At 42.3% G+C, this 21,377-nt stretch overlaps 1 protein-coding gene across 6 annotated transcripts in view; it reads left to right on the plus strand.

The window, feature by feature from the left end:
- The window catches only part of LOC148039779 (branched-chain-amino-acid aminotransferase-like protein 2), a 175,170-nt gene that overhangs the window by 67,130 nt on the left and 86,663 nt on the right, over positions 1-21,377 (plus strand). For all 6 annotated transcript variants that reach the window (XR_015693304.1, XR_015693303.1, XM_087694030.1 and 3 more), the window contains exons 8-10: positions 15,226-15,414; positions 15,560-15,660; positions 15,744-15,798. Coding sequence is in view for 4 of the 6 variants with exons in the window: in XM_087694030.1 (XP_087550156.1) it covers positions 15,226-15,414; positions 15,560-15,660; positions 15,744-15,798 (345 nt within the window). In the remaining 2 variants the exon portion in view is untranslated. The remainder of the gene's footprint in view (positions 1-15,225; positions 15,415-15,559; positions 15,661-15,743; positions 15,799-21,377) is intronic.

The raw sequence follows: 21,377 nt of genomic DNA on the forward strand, positions 1-21,377 counted from the left end.
CTGGATTAAAGTCATTCACATGCTCATGGCCATTTGGAACTGCCAAGAAGGCAGCTCTTGAGTCTCCAGCAGAAAGATCTTCCATGAGCTTTGGGACCTTGGTGTACTCTTTTCTTGTTCCCCTTTCAGCCTCTTGGGACTGTAATTTACCTTTTCGTTGAGCACTTCCTTTAATCGGAAGATACTCTTGTATTCCCCATACTCCACAAAAGTTTCCTTCTAGTGTAGAATAAAAATCTCAACTCCTTCCTTCATGAGTGTGTGACGTTGTACATCAAAGCTCTTAGGAGGTGATCAACATGGAAAGCTTGAAGTCTGAAAGTAAAGGGTGACCTCACAGGAAACAGGTGCAATAAACTCCATCATTGATGCTCAAAGAAGCCCCACGTCAAACTTGATGGATATGAGGTTTGTATGCTTCTATTTATGCATATGATGTTACATAGTTATCTAGATGGGCAAGGTATTATGTGTAGAGTTGAAGCGGAAGTAGAGAGAGAGAGAGAGAGAGAGAGAGAGAGAGAGAGAGAGAGAGAGAGAGAGAGAGAGAGAGTAGAGAGCAGAGAGCAGGCACATTAATCGAGGTGTTCAATAATCCAGAAATGAACAGTATTGAATAGTGAGATAGAGTGAGAGTGAGTTGTCAGATAGGTGTGTACCAGCGTGGTACACACAAATAATAAAAGCTTGTATTTATACTTAGGGTACGGTACACTTACACCCACTAGGGTGAGTTCATGTGTGTGAAGTAATATATACACAGGAGAGTGTAAAGGGCCTTTACGCCCAACAACCTCCCAGTTAAAGGTTCGAAGCGAACCTTTAACCAACTCCCACAAGTCTAATGCAATCCTCATGTTGAGCCTTTGCAAGACTTTTAGTGAGAACATTTGTAGGGCTATTCTGTGATTTGATCTTAGTCAGGGTGAGTAGACCATCATCCAGAACCTGTATGATAAAATGATACCGAACATCAATATGTTTGGTACGTGCATGAAACATGGCATTCTTAGCCAGACATACAGTGCTTTGGCTATCACATCTAAGTACATGTGTTTTGGTGGGCAGCCCAAAATCCTTGACCAAATGACCAAGCCAAACTGCTTCTTTTGAAGCTTCAGTGGCTGAAATATACTCAGTCTCAGTGGTAGAGAGTGCTACTATTTTTTGCAATCTAGAGCACCAAGAAACCGCCCCACCAATGAAGGCAAAGATGTATCTGCTAGTAGACTTGCAAGTATCCAAGTTACTTGCCATGTTTGCATGACAATACCCCTGCAGATCTAACGTACCCTTGCCATAGCAAATACATTTTCTTTGTGTGCCCTTAAGGTACTATAAGATACATTTCACTACTTCCCAATGTGCTTTGCTAGGATTTGACATGAACTTGCTTACAAGTTACAACTCCCACTGCATAAGCAATGTTAGGTCTAGTGGCAACCATAGCATATATGAGTGAACCACAAGGTGAAGCATAAGGAACACCCTTCATAGTATTGGCTGTCTTATCATCTTTTGGGTAATCTACTTTGCTAAGCTTAAGATAAGGTGGAAAAGGTACATCAAGGTGGAAAAATCCCTAGACTTGACGAACAAAGTGACCAAGTTGCGAGGTCCTGGTCAAGCATCAGGAGTCAGGTATCAGCATCCTGTCACGCATCAGGTGTCAGGCGTTAGGCGTTAGCATCCCATCAGACGTCAAACATTAGACTTGCAGATTAGGGTTTCGACTATCATACCCCACGCTTCCTGTTTGCATGCCATAGTTGCACCCCTTATCTATGCGCTTACAATCTCTTATTGTCTGCAAAGCGCCCACATCAGAGATAGAGCACGCACGTGAGAGCAGGACGTTAGTGACAAGGTGCAGCTTGTAGGAATTACCCTGACGTTGCTGTGCCTGTGGCCCTTCCTACTGCACGTGTCCTGTGTGCCCTGCCAGGGTGCACACTGCCCTGGGCCCAGCAAATGACTTCTTCTGTGTAGCATTGTAGGGGGAACTGGATTCGACAAGACCCATCATCAATTCATCAGCTATTTGCTGGCAGCAACCCCTTGCTTCGCAGCCATGGACACTTTCTTAGCCTCCTCATCCACCCTTGCAGCCTTTGTGAGATACCTTGCACAAGCAACATCCATCTCCCCTTCCCCCGCACAACCCCAACAGGCAGACCAACGGCTATACCCTGCGCCAACAGACCAGGAAGCACCCGCACCACTGACACATGGAGCTAGCGTATCGCCTAAGATTGCAGCCAGTCCTCCACCATCCCCAAGGGGTTCCAGTGCAGCCCCCCGCATACACTCGGCCAATGCCTTCCCACTGATCTGCTTTGCTTCGGACATAGAGTTGGCACTTAGGGAGAGAGTGACAACCCTAGAAGCATCATCCTTGGCTTGCAAAATGATTGGAGATTGTCCGCCCATCCACAGTCTTAAGGACTCCATCTAGTCTGCTCTTACCGGCACCCTAGCCAAGATCACGCGAGCGGTGCCCTTTGGAAAGGGATGCTTCAGACTCCAGTTCAGCTTACCCGAGCAGATGGAGGCAGTGCTTGCTACCAGTCCACTTGATGTCAGGACCTCAGTAGCATACTTTGACTGATGGATTGAGGGCCGGGACTATTCATTGCTTAGAGATGGCACTGCCATCACCATCTCTTTTCCTGGCCTTGATGAGTATTTTACGCTATACCTTTCTGAGATTGGTAGTGTATTCAGTCACGTCATACAGAGGGATAGGACTTCCCTCCATTCACGGGGGCTTTCTGTAAATGCCCCAAACAATGTAGTATGCTTAACAATTATGATATTCGCTTGTTTTCGAGATTTAATATAAAAGAGAATAAACACTTAAAGCTGAAAATGAAAATTACTCACAAAATTACAGCCATGAAAATGTAAAAGTAATGGAGACAAGATTGAGGGTTGAAGATGGGCACCCCCCCCCGAAGGAAATGTATTTTTGCTCAGCCCAAGTCCCTTAGGGAAGAGCTCAGTTACAATCAACCTGAGAGTGAGGAGAAGTAATTCTCACTCTCACAAGATCATGCAAAGATGTACAAACACACATGCATTATCTATTATGCAATGATAAGAACTGATTTCTTTACAGTATGAGAGAAGAAAGAGGGGAAATCAACCTTTCTCCATCGTTGATCAGCAGTACATGGATAGGGCTTGCTTCTTGTTGCTAAAATGGAAGAAAGAGCTTGAGAAGGAGGTGTTGTAATGAATTTACAGGCTTGCTGTCCTGTAAAACAGTAGTGATAGAAGAGGGAATATGGAGGAATTTGATAATGGAGAAGTGGGGGATGATGATGGGATGGATAGGGCCAGTTTTTGGCTATCTGTGGGTGCTGTACATGAGTTTACAGCAAATAAAAATGATGCTGAATGAAGAAAAACGAGCTCTTATTTATAGGAGAGGGAAGAGCTAGTACAAAAGGGGAAAGTGGAGTAGCACAAGACAAGTGTCCAGCCACATGTCATGAGATGTGACAAGTGGTGGGACACTTGGAAACTTGTGTGACAAGTGTCTTGACACTTGTCTCTTCTCTATGGTTTTCCTTTTTGGGCTCAATACTATCAAGAATAGAAACAACCAAATTTAGTAAGCACAGTCAGGGTACAGAATTTACTATTTTTAAAATGTCATTCCTATTTTTTAGGACTAGCATTTTTAGGCTAATTCGAGGCTCCTAAAATTTAGGGACCCCCCAATATGGGTGTCGTATGAAAGCTTTTTCCGTGTACATCGCAAAAACGGTATCAGAATCTTCATGTGACTTTCCTATGCAAAGAAATGTGCATTTCAAGCTTTCAGCCCACACATGCACATTGTACAAGCATTTCATGATCATGCCATCTTGTTGATTATAACTGTTTGTTCTGGCGGATCTAGCCCACACTTCAAGGCATCAATCCTTTCTGTGTGCGAGTCTAACCCTGATATGCGTGACTTTTGGTCACAGGCGCCTAATCGGCCATATAGGTGGAAGTGTGAACTATCTTTTCTCTAACCCATTGCATGGGTCCACCATAACCTGTGACCACTCATCAGTGGCCAGCTCCAATGCACTTTTCTTTATATCTAATTACTGCAAAGGAAACAAATTTAATAAATCATTATATAGTCAAATTAATGAAAAAGGATACAAATTCTATTTCTATAGAGTTGTGACACTTTCTTATCCAGCGAGTCTCTTATACAGGCATCCTTGGTCAATGCTTTGCTTGCAGGATGATTGGATATCTTGCAGCTGAATGCCCCAGGACACCTTCGACCCCAGACCTCCTTCAAGGATGAGGGAGGTGGTAGATCTGAGACGTGTCAGAGGAGTAATGCAGAGCGCTAGAAATGGCGCACGGCTAGATAGAGGAGGAGACAATGCCAGCGAAGAGATCGTGTTGATGAGAGGCAGAGGCACGAGGGTCTAGAGCCGAGACGGAGGAGAGCAATCAAGGACCTCAGGCCGTCAGCCCATGCAGAGCCACTGTAGCCCCCCACTGTTCCCATAAACGCTCCTATGGATGTCCAAGAGCCAGAGGTCCCACAACCACCGATAGGGTCAGCACTGCAAATGGATGTGATTCAGTCCATGGAGGTAGCGACACTAGTAGCTTCTTAGGAGCTACAATAGGCTTCAGATTCGCCATAGTCCCCCAGACCATTGCTCCATCAGGTTGAGCTTCTCGAGCTTAGCCCATCTCAGGTACCCGACACACAACAGGCAAGGGAGGCCGTGATAGGCCAGGACAGTGAGCAGGATGTAGAGGACTCAGATGCCTACTTTGAGGACTTCCCCCCGTTACACCCTGCAGCAGAGATAGCGGGGAGGACACATGATTGGGTATATACTAGGAAGTAGCAGAGGCAGGCATGGGCTGTAGAGCCACGCCATTCCAAGAGGTTGAGACACACTGCATGAGGATACTCTCATAGAATGTACGAGGCTTCGGAGGTCGTCACTTTAGGCAGGGCCGGAGCCTCGTGACAGGATCTGCACAGAGCTCTAGTAGGAGAGGATCGATTGATTTTCTTATGTTATAGGAGCACCATCTTTTTGCAGACAGGATATTCCAATGTTGTGGGAAGCTATTGCCAAGGTAGAGTCACACTTACTGGGCAGCAGCTCTAGGTGCTACCGAGATACAGGCTGGAGTATGTATATGTGTTGGAGATTAGTGGACTCAGTCGGTAAAGGGCTGGGGTATTCTGATTCCAGGGAGAGCCATGTGGGTCTCGGTGAGAGTGGAGGAGGCACTCGTTGGTTTGTTGGCCATTTACGCCCCGAATGGTCAATGAGACAGGAGACAATTTTGGACCACCCTCAGTCAGTCTTTACCACAGGTTGATCATTGGATGGTAGGGGGTGACTTTAATATGGTGGAGGCTCTTGAGGATAGGAGAGGCAGATGCATAGAAATCATTAGGGGAGGAGAGCACGCTACTTGGGAGGAGTTCTTATTCCAAATTAGAGGCAAGGACCCATGGCTCATAGCAGAGTTTGGCAGGACCACAAGCTCACTTCAGTTCTCCAGGAGGGACAGGGCGATAGGAGCCAGGACTTTCTCTAGGATTGATTGATTTTATGTGGATGATTGGGCCTGTGACAGAGGTGGCCTTATAGGCATCATACCTGGCACGACCCTCTCAGACCACTCACCGATTCAGATACTTCTTCTTGAGAGAGTAGGGGGACCCCATTCCAATGTCAGGATTCCAGAGCACTTGTTTTATGGGGATGATCTTAGAGAAACAGTCACACAGTGTTGGAGATCTAGACCCTTCTCAGCTAGACGGGCAGCTAGTGACTCGGATGAGAGCATACAGGAGATTAGTTCCCTCTTCAGAGAGGAGTCCACAAGGAAGAGATAGAGCCTTCTAGAGAAGGAAAGAACTGCTAAGGTATCATTGGTTGCCTTACAGAGGAAGGAGGAGAGATGGCCAGGATGCAGATGGATAGTTGAGAGGATACATACCGCCAGGGGAGAGATTGATTCCATGAAGGAAGCTAGATCAGAGTACATATTTCATGCAAGAGCCTCTTTTTGGACTCAGTCTGGGGGACAGGGTTGATAGGGATTTTTTCCGCACCACCAAAGGGCCTAAACTCTCTAGACAGGGTGTTCGGAGACTCAAGAGAGCTGATGGATCCATTGCATAGGGCCCTCTAGAGGCGAGACAGGTGGCCACACAATACTAAACATCCCTACTAGGATCCACCACTAGACGGCTTGGATATGAGAGAGATAGAGAAGCATTTTGGTAGAGCACTGAGAGGGTGGTTACAGACAGGATGAGCAGAAATCTGATGGCCCATTTTACAGAGGAGGAGTTGGAGGAGGCGCTTCGGGCACTACCCTCAAGCAAGTGTCCAGGGGAAGATGGACTAGATAAATCCTTCTTTGTGAGCTATTGGGATCTATCAAAAAAGTCCTTCACTCATCCTTTCAGGAGATTATGGCATTAGGGACTATGCCAGAGAGACTCTTTGGGGGGCTGATTCATTTTATCCCGAAAGGAAGTGGAGATAGATTGGAGATCACACAGTGGAGACCAATCACCTTCCTTGAAACTGCCTATAAGAGTAGTGGTTTTATATTGGAGCTCGGTGAGACTCTTGTTAGCAGGAAAAGTAGTGGTTGCCAACCAAGTTCTCCTTGCAACCATGTGGTACATCACTTCTTGTTGGGCATTCTCTAGGTCGTGTATTGGCCAGGTGAAACGCCTCATCAAGTACTTCATTTGGTCAGGAGGAGATGGGAGTCCAGCCAGAGCAAAGGTGGCTTGGGATGTCATCATATAGCCTAGATCCAGAGGAGGATTGGGAATCATAGATCCAGATAGTCAGAGCAAAGCCTTATTGGTCAAGCTCATTGTTAGGGGCTTCCTTTCAGGAGAGGAGCTCGGGAAGAAACTTTTGATGGGGAGGCTAGAGGACTTGACACCTATACATGGAGGACCATGGCAGCCCAACATTCACTAGATATTTTAGGAGATCAGCACCAGAGATTAAGGGAGGAGCTTCGAGGTCAGATTTGCAGCTGCCATTATTAGAGCTTGGAGATCTGTATCTCCAGGGCTCCACCAGCTCCCCTCGACTACTATTGAAGAGAAGAGGAGACAACCTCTTCTCTTTAATCATTATTTGAGATCAGAGTCAGGCCACACCATTGGGCAACGGACACACTTATCATGGGGGAGATTCTCTTTATAGGTCACTACATCAGGGGGGGAGTGGTTTGCATTTCAGGAGTTACCACACAAGACCCAAAGGCAGAGATTACATGGTCTTCGGGGAGCTAGGGCTATGATAGAGGCCGTGATGGAAGGGGTTCCACTAGACTGGCAAACTGAAATAGCTTCCTCTCAGACTTGGATTGGTCTTTTCTCTAGAGGGGATATCCTTCTAGCGGTCATTGCATCTAGCAGAGACATGACATTCACTTTCACAGTTGAGGAGGATGGCCGCCTCCAGCGAGAGGACCTTGACCTTATAGCACTCAGTGGCTGTTCCAAGCAGAGAATCAGAGTAGTGGCACACTTTAAAAGAAAATGGCATATAGACCTGGACCCAACCACTTGTCTTATAGATGGATGGAGATATTGGGCATACCAGAGGAGGCCTCTATAGAGACTTCAGTGGGATCTAGGAGAGTGGGTGTGGAGGGATCCCTTCCTTGATAGGCCATCCAACATCCCCTTCTTTGGCTACACTACTAGATTGGGACGGAGGATACAGATGAGCAAGATTAGTAGAGCACAGGCTGCAGCCATCCCTCATTGGTATAGAGAGGGAGTCTCAGATGAGTTCCTGTACGACTTTTGGAGGTGGCTACATGACAGCTTCAGGCCCAGGAAGATATCTCTCTTTCTATGGCTTCTAGCCCATAGGAGTTTAGCAGTTGGCACTTGGCTTGGATATGGCAAGGACCCAATGGCTTGTGCACGATGTGGTGAGCTAGAGGAGACATAGAGACATTGCCTCTGGGAGTGTCCTAGAGCCCAAGAGATTTGGAGGAGAGCTCTTAGGATATTATTCCATGGTACAATAGAGTCCATGGTGGCGACATGGGGGGCTGCAGCTTGGGTCACAAACAGAGGTCCAGCTTGCGGCTATGAGGACACTTAGGGGAGCTTTTCTTTTCTCATCATTGGACAGCATTTGAGCAGGATCCCTACCCTAGGCTACTCATAGACACAGTGGACTCAGGGACATTGTTACAGATGGTAGCTGATTTCTAGCATTATAGCTTGGTACATATGGATTGCGAGATGTAGCCAGGTCATTGATCTTCAGGATATACCCATTGGGGAGTCTTTATTGAGGATTTGGACAGAGATAATCCATACTCTTCGTGGGAGATGGAAGAGGTTGCAGGGCAGCTTTGAGAGGATGAGGAAGAAAAGGAGGCTTTCCCGAGGATTTGGGATTCAAACACCTTCTTTCACACTATCCCTCAGATGGTTTGGCACTTTAGCTCACTAGATTGGTTGTTTACACAACCATTGTATCTTTCATGTACTTAGTTACTCTTCAGAGAGTTTCTTGTACTTTGTATTTACCTTCTTAGGGGGGGTTTCTCCGAGGTGTTATTAATAGAGTTCTCTTTTCTTGGAAAAAAAAAAGCATCAGCCATAGAAAAATAATCAATTACTTTGTTGATGCACTTTTCTTGTGAGAGAAATAAGAGCTGTTGCACTCTATCTTGTGTTACACGCATGCCCAAAATATGTTTTGAGCTGCACCCAAATCCTTAATGGAAAAGGCTGAATTCAGTTGTCTTTTCAATGCATTAATCTGACTTTTATGCTTACCAGCAATAAGCATATCATCCACATAAAGCATAAGTATAATAAGGCTTCCATCATTAGAAAAGACAGTAGCCCTATATAAAAGAAGAGGAGTCCACGAAGGCCAATACCTCTATAAAAAAAAAAACCACAAAAGAAATCTTAGAAACATGTGGAACTTGAGCCAAGTGCTAGTGTTGATTTTGAGAAGTTCAAGGATGAGTCAAATATTGAAGGAGAGAAACTTATAATGCCAGGTGGGGAGCTCGAATTAGGTATCTTCCTTAAGAACAAACTATGCTTAGAAGATATATAAAATAATATAAGCTTATGAGAGAGAGTTTTATATCCCTTCCAATCAGAAATACATTGTGTCCCCATAGATGAGAATACTCGGCTTAGAATACTCGAGGTGTGAGAACCCATCAAATGACATGTTAGTAACTTGAAGAGAAAAATGAAAATGAATTCTTATTCTACAATTGTTTCTTTGGTGGTTATGGTGAATCCTTACTAGTGTCCCAAAAAAAAAAAACTTTGATATGCCCAAAGCAAAGATATATGACTATTATGCCATAGGTGGCTCACACTCAATTGAAGCAAGAAGGCAACTTCTAGAAGAGTATCTTGATATAGGATACTTTAAATATACTAAGTGTAGAGTGTATGCAAGATTGAGTTTTAAAGAAACAAAGCTTTTGGCCCGGGATCACAATAACGACAATGATTTCAAGAGAAAAATTTTCTTCATCACAAGAAGATAAGAGTTTTTCATACAGAATATGACAAGTATACGCAAAAGTATAGGAAGGTAGATATGAATCTTAAAAGATTATGCTTATTAGAGGTTGGTGTGGTAATTCATGAGAACTCAAAGACAAATGGTTTTCATAAGTATTACTCAATGTTCCAAGTTGCATTTAGAAGGGGCTAGAATTGGGATTTACAGGATCAAATCTTTCGCATGTGAGAAGATAAGCAATTAAAATGTTAAAAGTTAAAGAAGACTTGGGATGATGTAAGAAGCTGGGAATAAGGATTTAGTGTAAATAATATTGATATTATGCCATGTCACATTGACATTGGTATAAAAGGAGAGGACATGTAATTTTTCATATCTTTTCGACACATTAATACAATTACAGTCTTTCTCTCCCATCTTTCTCACAGCTTCTATGGCTTCTCCCTCTTTCCTGTCTTTCTCTCTCCAAATCTAGTATTTCTCTCTCCTCATCACTCTTCTTCTCTCTCTCTTCCTGCAGTCTTTTTCTCTCTTCTACAGTCTTCTCTCTCCTCTTTTTCTCTCCCTAGTTCTCTCTCTAACAAGTGGTATCAGAGCATTGGTATTTGATCCATTCTTTTTCATTAAAATTTCAGTCCTATTTTCCTCTATCAAAATCAAATTCAGACAAAAATTGTATAAGACAGTGACGAGTGGAGTGCTGCAGATCATCTACAGCTAGTAAGAGACTACATCTGGAGATATCCAAGGTCAAATATGGTGAAGGATGGCTTAAGTGGCAGGTCGTCATCAAACTTCATGCAAAACTGAAGGTAACTAGGGTAAAGGAAGGTTAACCGGGCTTAGTTAGAGGTTAAACTCCAGTTACTTTTCAAAAGGAGGCTTCTTTTCTCTCTATTTCAAGCTTTTGTCTGAAGCTTCCATGGTGGTTGCCAAGAAATCTTCAAAGATCACTTTCTACTGATCATCTTTTACTGCCAAAGCATGGGGCAAAGATTCCTTGTCACGTGAGCTTCAAGAGGAGTATCCTGGTCAGGTAGTGATGCAGCCTTCTTAATATATAAGCAGTGATATGCACTACTCCTTTGAAATCCATGTAAAAGCATGAAGACATCAAACTTTTTCTACCATTGTCTAGGAGCCTGTTTCAAACCATACAAGCTTGTCTTAAGCTTACATACCAAATGCTTTTTTCCTTGTATAACAAAGCCTTCGGGCTGTTTCATGTATAGCTCTTCTTCCAGATCACCATGCAGAAATGCAGTTCTAACATCCATTTGATCAAGTTCAAGATCCATAGAGGCTACAATGGCAAATAACACTTGAAGAGTGATCATTTAGACAACAAGAGAAAACACCTCCTGAAAATCAATGCCCTCCTTTTGTGCATAGCCCTTAGCCACAAGTCTGGCTTTGTATTTGGGTTTGCCATCCACACATTTGATTTTATAGATCCATTTATTAGGAATGTCTTTCCTATCCTTGGGCAATATAACCAAATCCCAAGGATCATTCTGATACAGTGACTTCATTTCTTCCTACATAGCTAGCTCCCACTTTTTCTTTAATTCACATGATAAGGCCTCTTTATATGTAAGAGGCTCACCTTCATCTGTGAGCAAAATGCAGTCCAAAGAAGGATGAAATCTTTGTATAGGCCTTCTGAAACGTGTAGACCTTCTTACCCAATGATCTTTGTTATCAGGTAATGGATCCACATCCAAGGGAATGTCAATGACCTCATTGTTTGACTGCTGAACTACATGTTCAGGTTGCTGTAATACAATTTCAGTCTGCTGTAATTCATTTTCAGCATGTTAATTTTGGTGCTCAAGCTGATGTTCAGCATCCCCTTGTTACCCATTTTCATCTGGCTTAATAATGATACATTGATTGTCATAATCAGCATCAAAAGGAGCTGAATTTTTAGTGATTGATGGTTGCTCAAGTAACTGATCATGTTGAAATTTAACTTTCTTTTTGTCAGAGTCGTTAGATGTGACATTTTTCAGCAGCTTTGACTCATTAAATACCACATTCCTGTTGCATAGCACCTTTTTCATGCTTGGAACCCAAACTCTATAGCCCATTTCACCTTCATCTCCATAACCCATGAAGATGCCTCTATGAGATTTCATATCAGATTTGGTTCTGCTATCAATAGGTACATGTAGATAGCATTTGCAACCAAAGACCCTTAAGTGGTCATATGAAGTAGGTTTGCTAGACCAAACCTTTTCAGGGATGCGACTTTCAAGTGCACGATGTGGAGATCGGTTGCAAATATACACCGCAGTTTTAAGTGCCTCTCCCCAAAACGATTGCGAGAGATTAGCTGTGGACAGTATGCATTGAATCTTCTCACATATCGTGCGATTCATTCGCTCAACCACACCATTAGATGATGGATTGTAAGCAGATGTAAGCTCTCGTTTAATCCCATTGACATCATAAAACTTATTGAATTCTTTAGATACATACTCTCCCCCATTATCTATTCTTAAGCATTTTAACTTTAAGCCCTTTTGAGTGTTAACCAAGGCATGAAACCTTTTAAAAGCATCCAATGCCTCACTTTTCTGCTTAAGCAAGTAGACCCATAGCTTCCTAGAATTGTCATCAATAAAAGACACAAAATAATGGAAAACACTATCAGTTTTTATTGGCATGGTGCAAACATCAAAATGGACTAAATCCAAGATACATGCCTTCCTAGAGGCTCCATGAGAGTATGGACTCTTTACATGTTTACCAAGAACACAATCATCACAAAAGCCAAGCTTTGAGTTTTTTACGTTAGCTCTTCCCAGTGAAGAAACTGTGTGCAAACCCTTTTGGCTCATGTGTCCAAGACGCTTGTGCCATAACTCCATGTGTGACTGTACTTCAGAAACTGCAACAAACTTTCCAAGAAGTGCCTTGCAATAGCGATAATACAGAGCCTCCTTTTTACCACCTCTAGTAACTAGCATAGATCATTTTTGAATTTTCCACATACCACCATCAAAAGTAGTGAAGTAACCTTTGCTGTCTAGTTGCCCAATAGAAAGCAAACTCTTCTTGATGCCAAGTACATACCTAACATCATGAGATATACTTGATTGACACGAGTTGTATTCTTATAAGTAGCCTTGAGTTTCTCCCAAACTACATAGGTAGTATCAAGCCCCTTTATATCGACCAGGATATCATTTGTGACGGCCATTTTAATGTAAGTAATAGCCTCTTTACTCATTTTAGCCCAATCCTCATCTGACAAAGCAACATGCTTATGTTTTGCTAAAGCATAATCACAATCCTTTAGAAAGAGTATACCATGCATACGTTCTTTCCAAAGATCAAAACCATTGCCATCGAATTTACGAATCTCAAAGAGATTCTTTGTGTCAGATATAGATGCATTGCTAGCCATCTTTAGCAATACACAACTGCAATAAAGGGCTGAATGCTTTCAGCCAATAGCAAGGTTGTAGAATTGTAACAGCAAGTACACACACTTGTACTTCCAAGGTGTCCAAGAAGCAGATTCTTAGCTGCAATTTCAGTCTCAAGTATTGATTACAGCATATACATGAATCAAAACTGATACATTTGCATTAAAGACAGCTCCCACTTCAGTAATACATCACCAAAATTCCCAAATGCAATGACCCAAATGTTGTATTTACCACTGTTTCACTGCATAGTGTGTATTCAACAATACATGTACCAAGAGGAGCTGCCATTTTTCAACTTTTGACGTATTTAAAACTCAAAAGACTCCCACTCAGCAGTGAGTCTGCTGCAAATTTCACTGTCTAGTCTCAAATTGACTCAAAATGCATCACCAATGTGAAAAGCCCCAAAATTTCTGCAGTGAATCTGCTCCAATTGCATCAATACATCTTCCCGAGCATCAAGTACGGGCTAATGTTGTGGAAATTTCATAAATTCTGCAAAAGTCCCAAATTTTGGGGTCCAAGAGTGCACAATTTCCAAAAAATTGGCTAAAACAAGCAAAAATTTCACTTGCATCTGAAAATCCCCAAAATTTCTAAGACCCGTGTACTCAATGTCTGCAATTTATGGATTAGGGGTCATTGACATGTGTCTAGCACCAAATTTGGGAGAAGCCCCAAGTTTCCAGGCTCAAATTTGCAAAAAAGGATTTTGAGAAAGGAGTTGCAAAAAAGGATTTTGAGGAAAATAATGGTTTTTGCAAAGAAAAAAGAAGAAGACCCATGGAATGACGGGTCGTTGACCCGTCAGGTCTGATGGTGCGTGATCCGGCCATGTGACTCCCATTGATTGCTACGCCCGTCAGTTGTGTGTTGTGCCGTGGCCCCTGTTGCCTGTTGCGCCCCGTTGTTCTGTGTGGCCCGTCGCCTGGTGCCCATCAGCTGCCTGCTTCGTTCGCCTGCATCTGACCTTGCTGCCTGGCGCCTGTCAGCTGCACTGTTCGCCTGTTGACGTCTATTATCTACTCGCCTACTCCTTAACAGCTCGACAGACTGTTACGCCTGTTGGTCCCAATGGTGATGACTGCACTGTCAACATTGGCTACTAATCACGATTGCCTACTTGCGGGAGCCATTGGCTCTGATACCAATTTGTAGAGTTGAAGAGGAAGAGAGAGAGAGAGAGAGAGAGAGAGAGAGAGAGAGAGAGAGAGAGTAGGCACATTAATCAAGGTGTTCAATAATCCAGAATTGAACAGTGAGTTAGAGTGAGAGTGAGCCATCAGATAGGTGTGTGCTAGTGTGGTACACACAAAGAATGAAAGAATGTATTTATACTTAGGGTACGGTACACTTACACCCGCTAGGGTGAGTTCACGTGTGTGAAGGAATATATACACGGGAAAGTGTAAAGGGCCTTTACACCCAACATTTTGAAACTGCTAGGCCTTGTATTGAGGAGAAATTATTGTACTAGAAGCAAGTCCGTTCTCTTGTTTTAAATGCAGTTTAATGGACACAGGCTCCTCACTGGGTAAGAAATAGAGCACTTTACATAACCTGTATTTCCATGCCTTCATACCTTTGATTATGCTGTTATTATCTTTATAATGTGTTCTTTTATTTCTATCATTTTGTAGTCTTCCTAATAAGGTAAAGTGGGCTAATGAGAAGAGCTGATGTTTGAAGAAGTAAAGTGATGTCTTAACCTGTGAACTTTGGATGGGCACCTTTTGCTAATTTGTGCTATACAATATCTTCCTTCTGTTCTTCTCATCTGTTGGAAACTATGGTGCATCAGTTACTTATTGAAATACAAATTTACAGACCAAACTTTAAGTTAAGAACTTATAAAGCTTTGAACTTGTTCCAAGTACCTATTATTACCATATGTGATAGTATGAAAACATTTAACAAGGAAAGTCTGGAGCTTGTCGTTGGATGCAACAATGATACTCATTATATCAGCTACTGGTTGGAAGATAAATTTACAGACCAAAGTCTGAGATATAAAGTTATAAGGCCTTTAAGCATATTCCTAGGACCCATCATTACTCACATGCAATAGCATAGAAACATTTGACCAGGGAAAGGTGTCTCGATAAACATCGAATGCAGATCACTTAGTTTATTTGCATGAATGATTATTGTATCAATATGGCAGGCCTTTCCTCTACAACTGCACTATTGAATGCTGATTACTTAATCTATTTGCTTGAATGATTATTCTATCTATATGGCAGGCTTTTCCTCTAGACCTGTATGAGACACTTGAAGAATGCCAACCTTTCTATAACATGCTGAAGCATTATGCACTACGCCCAGTTGGCTCAGATCATGGAGGCCTTCAAAATCCAGTTCTGCCTGTTCCAAAAAATGAAAAAATTCTTGTATGGGTTGGGGAAGGGATTGTTCCACGTGAAGATGCCAAGGTAATAGAAACATGTTCTCATTCTTTTGATCTCTTTTATTGTTGAATGTGCCATTATTGTATTTGATCTTGAAAGAAGTTTACACATGATGTGAACTTTACATTTCTTAACATCTAAAAATAAATTCTGAATGCTTTCTGGTCAGGTTTCTGTATTTGATTCCATTGTACAAGGAGGTGATGGTGTCTGGGAAGGCTTACGGATCTACAATGGAAAAATATTTAAACTAGAGGAGCATTTAGATAGGTCCGTGGTCTCAGTGATTGATCAAAGCATGATTGACTTTTGGTGCATTCAATGTCTCACTGTTCTCATCTCCATGAATACAGGCTGTTTGATTCAGCCAAAGCGATGGCATTTACAAACATCCCAACTAGAGAGGAGGTGAGCTCTAAATTCAAGTGCATCCCTTATGATATCAAGTACAAGCCACAATGTTTGTCAAATATAATTTCCCATAGTTCATGAAAAGCTAATAATAGTTCCTAGTAACTAAACCAACCCAAGCAAAGCCTATACAGCATGGGAATTTCGACTAATCAGATGATGATAATTCAGTTTAGGAGTCCACAGAAGCACATGCACCAGATTCATCTGTAGTTAAGAAAATGACTTGAATAATTGTATCTTCATTACAAGTTGTTCTATGAAGGAAACTAGATCACAAATATATAAAAGAGTGTATCAGTAACATAACGTCATAAGAACTTTGAATTCCTTTCACTTCCAAAAGCTATGTGATTGTTTTAGGGCTGCAAAAATGCATATGCACAACTTGGAGAAGAAGAAGCTCGAGAGAGTACAACTGAAAGTGTGTTGAGAGGTATCAAGAGAGAAGTTTTACGAGACATAGTATGCACCTAAAAGTAAGTAGGCATACATACAAGGCTAGGAAAAAAAAACCTCCTAAAGAGGGAAAAAATGACCCAGCGGTTGTAAGTGTGTTTGCACATATCACTACCCAAATATAGTAACAAATTCCCTTTGAAAGTGATGTGGTGAACGAGAGCTCACAGCCATGTACAAGGGATGTTTTACTCATGCCTACGCACACATAGGAGTGTTGGTGATCTACACATAGGACATTGGGGCACTTTTTACTCTCCATAAGAGAGGCTTTCCTAGTTCTCATTTGTGTATTTATGTCACACATTTTGGTCACTTACCGCACATACACACATTTGTGTGTGAATGCACTTTAAGTCACTTACACAACCCTTAAGTCTAAGCGTTGTACTTTTGTACTTTGGTATCTTACTTGCAATCAATAAAGTGTTGAGTTGTGACCACACACACACTCTCTCTACTGCTGTTCACCATCGTGCACACTCTTACCAAGATGAGCTACTGTCGTTCTCCTCCAACAAGTGGTATCACATCCGAGAGTCACCCTGGCCACCCTGCAGCTCTGCCTGCCCTGCTAGCTTAGTCAGGTCGCCACCTTGTAGTTCGTATGTTATGAGGACATGTATTTTTGAAACCTCACTTAACATGTGGATTAATTTTTAACCACATCGTTAAGTAAATGTTGCACATGTGAGGTGTAACTGGGGTTAGAGTAAATTTACAAGTCGGGACCTGAGGAAATCATGGGATGTCAAAGGCAAAAGTTATTGTAAGTTATGATGTTGCACACGTACTTGGTGGTATTTGGTGCTAGTTGTTGACCTAGGTCATTCATTTGGCCATAAGTGTCAGTTGGTGATACTAGAGAAGTGGCGTTTAATGGTACCTAACGCCAATCTGATGGTCAAAGATGATGCAGATACCCTTGGATTTGAGTGGATTCATCCTACAAGAGAGAGGAAGGAGATGCTGCTGGTCTGATTTGCAGCCATTGGAGGACTTTTTAAGGTAGCCAGGGGCAAGAGAAGACCAATCAATAGCAGGTGACATCATCTACAGGTTGTTGAGATAGGGCAGCAGTAAATGACTGATTTTCTTCAGTTCTTTGTATCCACAAGCTGTTGAGATAGGGCAGCAGCAGTAAATGATAGATTTTCTTGTTCTTCATGAAGAAAGTCTGAATTTTCTCTCTCCTTAGCATTCTCTCTTATCTACTAGCCTTTCTACAGCCTTGCGCTAAAGATTACAGCATTGAGATCACGAGAGGCTGAGAAATTTCAGATTTCCATGCTATTAACCCTAATTTGCAGCCAAAATTAGGTTTTAGCAACAGCCTTAGGAAGTGTGCCAGAAATGGGAAGCTCCAAGACTTGGATTCAATAGGGCTGAAGCTGTTTTTATTCAAATTCAAGTGGAGGGACCAGCAAATCAATGCATTTGAGTCATTTTCCATCTCCATCAAAGCGGATGAAGGCCAAGTGAGTGGCGGAATCAAGGAGCAAATCAAATTGAAGACTTGTTGGTCATTTTGGACAGCAAGGGAAGTTGGAATATCGAAAGGGATTGGGAGAATCCCATTGTACATAAACTTTTTCTTTAATTAAGTTAAATAAATACCAAAAGGGGCATTAGTTTTGGGGCCAACAGGGTGTCCAATGTCCAAGATTATATGGCAAAGTGTGCATTTCAGTTTTGTGAATTTGTTAATTGTTGTAAATAGTGCTTAGTCATGTTATCTACCACCCTATCCGAGAGGAAAGGCTAGTTTCATGGTTCCATTGTCGGGGCACCACTCAATCCTGATTTGGTGGGCCCGAGGTACCTGATTGTAAGCCAAAGCTTTGTGCTAGTGCTGATTTTTACTCTCAGCTGAGAAATTATAGCAATATGTCTTCAGACACATTGAGACGGAGTCGAGCAGTGATGATGCCTCTCAATATGAACATTCACATGGCAATGAAGGAAATGCAATGCCTGACCTTGAACAAGGCTCAGACCATGGACAACAAGTTGAGTTGGGCAAGATGCACGGCCTTCATGGCATAAGGAGACTGATGACCAGCAAAGTGGAGAGGAATTCGATGACCAGTTCAAGAATGAGAAGAGGACAACAGTAAATCTCTTTGCTGAATTGGCAAAGGATCCTCAATTTACCCAATTTTTAAATGCTCCAAAGAAGGACAGTAAAGGCAAGAAGAAAAAGACATCTTTTACACCTTTGGGACAACAAGATGCACCGAAGATAATGCCAAACCCTTCATTTGAAGCTTCCAAATATACTAATGAAATAAAACAGTTGGTACCTATAGGGGAAGGAATGCAAATGCAAGGCCATTACGTAAGTGCTAATCCAATGAATTTTGGACAGACAGGCATGCATGCATGCTATGATGGGGCAGCCATGATATTTTGGAGGAAGCATGGTTGGACAGGATTACTTACGGGAATATGTGGTAGCATTGGCTTGATGCTTGGGATACAAAGTAGTATGTTTGGTACTGCATCTGCATCTCGAATGCTTATGGGACTCAAGGAATGAATGTTGGTTATGCAAATGCTCCATTTGGTGTTGGTTTTGATGTGAATTCAGCACATGCACCTTATGGTTGGGGTACAAAGTAGCATGTTTAGTATTGCATCTGCACCTTGAATACTTATGGGGATCAAGGAATGAATGTTGGTCATGCAAATGCTCCATTTGGCATTGGTTTTGATGTAAATTTCAGCAAATGCACTCTTTTTGTGGCAGCCAGTGTATAACAACTTGACACCCAAAGGGATAGCAAAAGACTATGATGAGGGTGGAACAGCAATCAAGTTTGAGTCCTTCAGTGGTGTACAAGATAGGTTGAAAGCTTTGACTTTCTATCAGCAGTTTGATGCATCCTATTCAAGGGGGAACTTCATGGAGTCCTTGAAGATTCGAAAGGCAACCACTTTCTCAAAAGGGAACGTGTTACAGTGGTGGTCCGCTCTTTTGATGCAAGGTAGAGTACCGTCAACGTGGGCACAATTCAAGCAAATGTTTGCATTGAATTGGTTGACAAGTATCTTTGAGGTGGACATTATGACAGCTTGGAATAAGCTGGATGCTAAAGGATGTTGTGGTTAATCCTTTGCCACATAAGCCACAAATTTCAGCCACCGTCAACATGGTTTATCACACTGAGTTGGATGCCATGAAAGAGCAATATGTTGCTGATTCAGACTTTGCTAATTTTTATGATCAGCTTTGCAATGGCCAAAGGCATGAACACTTTGTGCTAAGAGATGGATTTCCGATGATGCATGGACGAGTATGTGTCACAAAGCAGTTAAGGCTTATAGATAATCACTGAAAGTCATGCTTCTCTCTATGCAAGACACAGGGGTATTGATGCCACAGTCAAGGCCCTAGAGCATTTCTTTTATTGGCCAGCTTTGAGGCATGATGTCGAATAGTTTGTTATCGTATACCAGAAGGTAAAGCATGTTAGGCAAAAGATGCTGGGTCTGTTGCAGCCCTTGCCTATTCTAGATAGCCTTTGGCGCAGAGCATTGCAATGGACTTTATTTTTGAGCTTCCTAAGATACCTACAAGGAATGATGGGATATGGACTATCATTTGCAGGTTTAGCAAACAAGCCCATTTCATTCTGGTGAGGAAGAAAATAAAGGCTGATTATATGGCATGATTGTTTTTGCAGCACATCTTGAAGTATCATGGTATGCCAGAGTCGATCATTAGTGATCAAGACCCCCCCCGGATGACTAGTTTATTTTGGAAGGGGTTGTTTGAGAATATGGGTACCACTGTGAAATTCTCATCATCCTTCCATTTGTAGACAGATGGTCAGTCTTAGGAAGCAAATTCCACAGTATTAGATATTTTGAGTGCTATATTTGAGACCACAAGACATAGTGGGAGCAGTATTTGCCTTTGCTTGAGTTTGCTTACAACAACACAGTGAATAGTTCTACAGGCAAAGCTTCATTTGAGGTGGTTGAGGGTGGCAAGAAGGTACCACCTATTCTGCAAACTAACGATAATATCTTTGAGGCTGATTATTATGTGGAAAACTTGGATGTAGCCTATGCAAAGATAAAATATGCATTTTAGAGATCGCAAGAAAAGCAAAAGAGGGCAGCTGATCGCCATAGACGTGCTTTGCAGTTTGCAGAGGGTGATTATGTATTGCTGCGTTTTGCAAAGGCAAGGTTGAAAAAGATGAAAGGAAGAGAAAGATTGTATCCAAAGTTAAGTATGAGATACTACGGGCCCTTCTAGGTGTTAGAGAAGATCAGCGATATGGCATATCGGCTGAAATTACCTCTACATTGGATTCCAGCGGCTCCACCTGCCAACAGCAGCTCTGCCCACCATTGGGCAGCTCTGCCTGCCAGTGGGCAGCTCCGCCAGCTGCTTCTCTAGCTGTCTCGAACAACCCCACTCTGCCAGGCCACTCACCCTGGTTCCTGCGCAGTAAGTCTACAGTTGACTGCCCTGTAAGCATCCTTCTGGCTCGTCTTCAGCTGCCACAGGTATATTTTATTATTTTATTTAGAAAAATAGAGCCAAAGCAAAGGGCTTTTATAGGGAAAGGTTAATTTTTGCTTCAACAAGTGCTTCAGTGCACAAATTGCAGAAATTTGTAGACACTTGGGTCAGCAAATTTGGGGCTTTTGTATTTTTGGCAGACATTGCATGTGTTGAAGTTTCATTCTGAAATTCACTGAAATCTTGCACATTGGACGGTCAAATTTTGGGGCTTTTGTGTTCTTAGTGTTGCTGAGTACTCTTATTGTATTGCGCAACGACTTGCTTGCTGAAATCTGGAGAATTTCAGCACATTGAGGTAGTAGTGGTCAAGTGGAACATGATTTAGTTGATTACAGCTTGCCATTTGTTGTCATTTCTGGAAATTTGCAGATTTCTAGGTTAGGCCAGCTTTTGTTATCGCTTTTGTGCATTGGAAGAGTGACATTTATCATGGAAAATCAAGGATAGAGTGATGTCTTCACTTATGTATCAAACAAGGATAGATTGGATGGCAACAAGTATTCTTTGCGGTCCTTCATGATGAAGAATGTGCTTGTTGCAAAAAATCTTTGGGATTATGTCAGTGGGGAAGAAGTCC

Source organism: Lygodium microphyllum, chromosome 2, assembly GCF_053477565.2.
Source record: "Lygodium microphyllum isolate KBCC chromosome 2, Lygodium_microphyllum_v1.1.10, whole genome shotgun sequence".
In the NCBI taxonomy this organism is placed as follows: domain Eukaryota; kingdom Viridiplantae; phylum Streptophyta; class Polypodiopsida; order Schizaeales; family Lygodiaceae; genus Lygodium; species Lygodium microphyllum.